Raw genomic sequence first — 6,169 nt, forward strand, 5'->3', positions numbered from 1 at the left:
TAAAAGCAGTGATCACAAGCCTAATCTGATACCTGCTCTCAGCATTACTGTTAACTTTGGGAACCATCGCTTGAAAACTATCAACAATTATACTTACTACCTTTTCTCCTCAGAGATCCGATTTGTGGAGGAAGAACAAGGAATGACACCTTCCCCTTCTTCTTCACCTTCCCTTCCTACTCCAGGCCAGATACAATAGCTCTTAAGAATTTTGAATTTCTTTGGATGTTTAAACCTGTATTGATATGTCTCCTGAATGTGTTTCTAGTTTGGTGAAAGGTTAAACATCTGTTTAAGAATATCACCCAGAGATCTGCTGGGAAACAAGCTAGTTATGAATGTCAGGGTGTGGGAGATAGTATGAACAGGTATGTAGAACAGTGGGCACTTCCACTGTTTTGGAACTTTACCTCTGAACAAGTGCAGAATCCTGAAAACTGGTAAAGTGTTTGGAAAAATATGCTGTCACTGGCAATTCCAGAGAGATGTAAATCACTGCAACATTCTGTGGCCTGGCCCATTTCTACTGAGCTATGTTCAACACTATTCAGCACCCTCAAGGGGAAGAAAATGTGTCTGGATCTGATGCCAAGACTGAGCTTTGAGAAGCTAGAAAGTCTTTGACTTAGTGTAAGTACTGATCAGCAACAACTAAAACATCATTGTGTTATTGACATTTTCTTTATCCTAAATCCAAAAGACAGCATCATACAAGCTACTATGAAGAAAGTTAACCCTATCACAGCTAGAATGAGGACACACCTGAAAACAGCAGAAGGAAGATCTCAAGGTACTGAATACCTCTTGGAAGTCCTTCACCTATCAGCAAATTCAATCCACGTTTAGATGGCACTAATCATCACTTAGCTCTTAGAAAGGTCTGCTTTCACCACAGTGTAATATATCTACACCAGTACACAAGAAATTTTGTAGCAACAATACTATTCATACTTGAATGTATTGTTGGATAAGAGACACAACGGAGACATTTTCCAATAAATAAAATCATATTAAGATATTCTAGGAGTACTAAATATCTATTAGATTACACATGTCAATATCTCAATCTGCTCTGTCTAAAACACAAGTATGTTACTCACAGAACATTCATTACAGTTAAAATATGCTTCATGATGTGTATAAGTGTCACTGCCTATCACCCATTCAGAAGTCCTTAAGACATTTTCTTAAAATAATCTAATGGACTTTTAAGAGAAACCTTTCTGCTTCACTTCAAACTATATGGCTTTGGGTGGTTCTTACATTTCTTTTTAAATTTATAATCCACTAGTTCCTTGGAGCAGACATTTGATTTCTTGGGACTTATGGAATCTGTGCTGATAGCTTTGAGTCTTTTGCCAAAGAAATGACAGCAAAAGCAATACCACCGAGATAAATGGCTAGATAGTCAGAAGTTTCACATAACTATTCCTCCTGTGAAATCATTAGAGCTGTGTTAATTTACCAAAGCTTATGATCTGTCAGTGTCATCTCAGAGATAGTTCTTTGGGGAATGACATTTCTTGTGTTTAATCCCAATATTCACAATAATATAATAGACAATGAAATAATGCTTTATTTATTTTATTTTATTTACAAAAAGTAGCACACATCCCTTTTAGAAATCATACACAGAGCGCATGACTTAACCTTTTTAGTTAGGTCAGAGATGGGTGTGTAATAGACTTTGTAATTCTATAAGGAGTGAGGGGATAATTTTAGTGCCTTCAGCCATACAGAAAGAGGCATGGGTAAAGCCCTTCCAGCTATCTTGGCTTATTCTTAACTTGCTGTTTCATCAGATTCATGGATGCTGTGTTGACTTATATCCTACCATCAAATAAATGCACACACAAACAGCACCTAGGTACTAGTAGGGACATTGGAACTAATCTGAAAAGAAGTCTATCAACAAAAGTATTTATGGCCAAAGAAGGGTGACAATTACACACTGAATTAATGATATGATCCATGACTGAAACCTTCAAAGAGCTATAAATTCTGCAGTCATGAAGTAGCTCTATAACACAATAAAAATGGACATCCGAAAAATCCTATGGACAAATGACGTCTCTTTAGGGCAAGTTTAAGTAAGACTAACTTTTCCACTAGAAATATAGAGAAATGAGAATGAAATTGAGCTCAAGCCAGTTGCTATCATGCGGATTTTTTTTCATTCATGTTTAGTTCAATTGAGGGAAAGCTGAGCCAGTCATTCTAATTAAAAAATTAATTAATTGTCTGAAAATCATCTTCTGACTCTATAAATCACTGTCATGTAAATATGATGGCTTAAGGATCTTTTGCTGTCATGTTTGCTTCTGTTATGACTGTTAGAATGCTTCTATTTATGCTTTAGACTTACACTTGGTGGAAGCTTACTAAAACCAAGTAAAAACTGATCAAATAAATCTTGATTTCTCTTGAGCTGGAAAAAATCCTATGTATAAACTGGAATAAGGTTCAACAGGTTGCAGGTTCCCACTACTTGAGTTTAAACTCATGTGAATTAGATCTTCTTCTGGGCTCCTTTAAACATGGTATCTCAACTTAATGATCCACATCACAAGTCATGAAATAACAGGCAAATTACTCTCAATAATTTCTGATCTCTGTCATCACAGTAAAGGCAAAAGGCTTGGGTCCTGTATAAATGCCAGGACATTGAATAAGCCCCCAGAGAGGTTGCTGCTGTAATGCAGTTTCAAGTTCTATCTCAACTTCAATGAATAGCTAGTGTGGATGAGGTCTAATGTCATTTTGATTTGGCCTCAGTGGAGCTACAATGTCATCCACATGTCATCCACAAAATGTCTCATGTACATAGTGTATGGTAGGACTATATTTCAAGGAATAAAATGTTACTAGTTCAAAATATAAATAATTTCAGGTATGTCCGTAGCAAGGTGACCTAACTTCAATGCTTTGGAATATATTTTTATAGACAGTGACCTTATCATCACTAAAGAAATAAAGAATAAAAATAAGAATATGGAGATAATGAGTCTGTCTGCAATAACTTTCATTACTATGAAAGACCTGCTTTTTTTCTGCTCAGGAGATACGTATTCATTTGTAACATTTGGTTCTTTCCTTTTTTATTGTTTAGCTGAACAGAAAAGTCCAGACCAAAATCATCCTGCTGTGTTTCCATAGTGTTATTCAAGACATGACAAAAATATGCCAGAGATCAACTTTACCATCGCCTGCCATCTGTCCAACAACAAGAAAAGTGACATATATTTATATTTAAAAACACCCAGAGAAGCTGAAAAGGAAGGTAATACTATCAATTTTCAAACACAAAATAAAGACTTCACTGAAAAAGGTTACTGGATATGTTGCATTGAACTTCTAGAAGTAAAATTCTGACATATATACAGGGAATGCTTCCTTTGAGGAACTAATGAATATATGTTTAAAGTAGATTTAACAATAAATAACATTTCAATGAGATTCAGAATTAAACTAACATGCTAAAAGTATTTAGCAAATCTGTTTGATTTATTGATTAGCCAGTTTTGTATATTTGTATATTTTGGCTTTTTCTTCTCCTTTGTAGGGATTGATATGAAGAGTTTTTAAAAAGTATCTTAATAATCTTGCTAAACCACTTTATAAAGTAGTAGCTGTTAATTTTCTAGAGCATTATCCCAGAGTTAGGGCAAGCAGGTAACCAAAAGTACAAATGGAGGCAATTGTATTTGACTTTCAAACAAAAATGAGAGAGGAAAACTATATATAGGAGATTTCAGAGATTTAATTGTCACTGAAGAGAAGTCTAACTGATTTAGGCCTTACATTCACGATTAATTTGAGCCACAGGTTTCTGACTGCTGTTAAATTAGACCCTGGTTAATTTCACACTAGTCAAAAATCTGGTGTGAAATTAACCAGGGTTTAATTTAACATAAGATCTTGCACTGCAGGAGCAATTCATATGCTTCAGTGTAACTTGAAAGTGTTACATGCTCAATCCCATTACAATTTCTTATTTATTTATTTTTTTATAAGGTCATCTTTTATGAAAGAGCACAGGACCTTGGAGCTCAAATGCATTCTGCCTCTATTTAACTAATCATTTTAATAATGTTCCTTTATGTAGCAAGCAATAGTAGTATAATGAGAAGGAAGCATGCATTCTTCATTTAAAATAAGGCATATTCAGAGGATAATTACAGTTTGCAGTATATAAAGCACAGTGTTCCTTAAATTCCTTACTCACTGGTTTCTGTGGCTGTAACAGTTATGTTGTGCCAAGAAGCAATCTCTCGGTCCAGAGGTTCAGTTGTAATGATTGTTCCATTGTGTTCATTGATGCTGAACAATCTCTTTAAATGTATGCCTTGGACAATAGAATACCTGCACAAAAAAAAAAAAAAAAAAAAAAAAAGTGAAGCGAGAGATTCCCTAATACTGAAATGTTCCTTGAGAAGGACATATAAAGCTCTTGTCAGCTGAGAAAACAAAGCTGTGCATATATCCATATAAATGTATGCTGCAACAACTCAGAAGTCATGAAAAATGTACACTTATAAACATTTAAAATTCACTACTGCCAAGATCAAAGCTCTTCTTTTTATAAAACTAAATATGTCTCAGATCTATATTAATGTGAACTGAATCTGAAATGCATTATTCATTCTTACATCTAAGTCAGGCTCACAGCAGGTGAATGACTTCACTGAAAAGAAACAGCAAAAGTGCCACTTGTGAAATGAATAACACTAACAGCTAAGTGGAGGTATAATGGTAAATCTATTTTATCATTGCTGACATGCTCTGATGCTGAGGGAATGGGCATTATAAAGAAAGAAAGACAACTATGTATAATGAAGCGTCACATAGGCAGGCTACAAAATCCTAAAGTAGAAGATGATTGCAAATGAGTCCACTGCTCCTGAGTCTTCATTTAAAACACTGGATGCTATGTCCATATGCAGACATGCACGTGCACACATATGTACATACATACCATTCAAATTGTTAAAGTCACAGGCCAGAGATGGACTGAAAAAAGACACCAGAGATATTGGTTCAAATGGAAAGGATATTTACCAATATTCTTTCATGACATGAAAAAAAAAATCAATCAAAACAAACAAACGAAAAAAAAAACACAACTGTGCCACAGTTCCTAGCAGAGTCCATGTCACAGAAGTAAAATCTGTTTTCAAGGTTTAAAATGTTCTTACCATTCCACTTTGGAATTCCCACAAATAATTATTCCCTCTTTTATTGTACGTCTAATTTTGTTTCAAAAAGACTTTCTATCTCTTGTTGGTATCTAATATTGTTGGTATTTAAGACTAGGTATTTAAGACGTGTCAGCATTTGGATGATTCTCTAACTTTTGATTTAGAGTTAGCTTTTTGTCTGTTTGGAAAATCAGTAAGAGAGTAAATCAAGGAACCTTCATAACACAGACAAGATATTTCTTTTTGTTTGAGACAAACACCACTTGGAAAAATATATTTAGGGATTTATAATTCAATCTTTTTTAATTTATTTATTTTTTTATATACAAATTATGTTAATATTTCTCATCCTTTGCATCCAAAGCTTGTTGGAGGTTTCTGACACTTTTTTTCTTGGATTTTTGTATTTTTTATTTTTTTTTTTTAATCTTATTATTGATGAATAATTTTTAGAAAATCAATGCTGGATAATTTGTTTGTTTGTTTATTTATTTATTGTGATTTTGCAGACCACAATATGACTTTATGGGTTTTGTTTCTTTTTTTTTGGTTAATTTAGAAACTGGAGTTCTGATTCAGCACAGCCAGATATCTAGATTATGTGTACCTGCTGTCATTTATAATATCAATGGTTTCAAAATTAGATTCATATGTGGAAGTTAGCCAAATATTTGTATATGGAAGTGACATGCTCTATTTTAAAGCAATTCAGTGATGCAATATATGTTTCACTGTTCAGACATACTGACTTCCTAGCAAGTTCCATGAAAGTATTTCAGATTTAGAAGACATAGATAAGCACTATATTTGCATGTTTTATTGGAGATGCTATAAAATCATCTAATTAAACAGCAAAACATGTCATTTAAACAAAAAGTTAAGTATATAACCAAGAAACCAAACCTCAATTTTTATACATAGTCTTTTTTATTCTTATTTAATCTAACCTATAACTATCTTACTAAATAACA

At 33.6% G+C, this 6,169-nt stretch overlaps 1 protein-coding gene across 8 annotated transcripts in view; it reads right to left on the minus strand.

Moving 5' to 3' along the window:
• LOC101793040 (cadherin-19) overlaps window positions 1-6,169 on the minus strand; it is a 108,726-nt gene that overhangs the window by 15,732 nt on the left and 86,825 nt on the right. For all 8 annotated transcript variants that reach the window (XM_021276843.4, XM_072034795.1, XM_072034797.1 and 5 more), the window contains one exon: window positions 4,226-4,362. In XM_021276843.4, the coding sequence (XP_021132518.4) occupies window positions 4,226-4,362 (137 nt within the window). The remainder of the gene's footprint in view (window positions 1-4,225; window positions 4,363-6,169) is intronic.

Source organism: Anas platyrhynchos, chromosome 2, assembly GCF_047663525.1.
Source record: "Anas platyrhynchos isolate ZD024472 breed Pekin duck chromosome 2, IASCAAS_PekinDuck_T2T, whole genome shotgun sequence".
Classification (NCBI taxonomy): domain Eukaryota; kingdom Metazoa; phylum Chordata; class Aves; order Anseriformes; family Anatidae; genus Anas; species Anas platyrhynchos.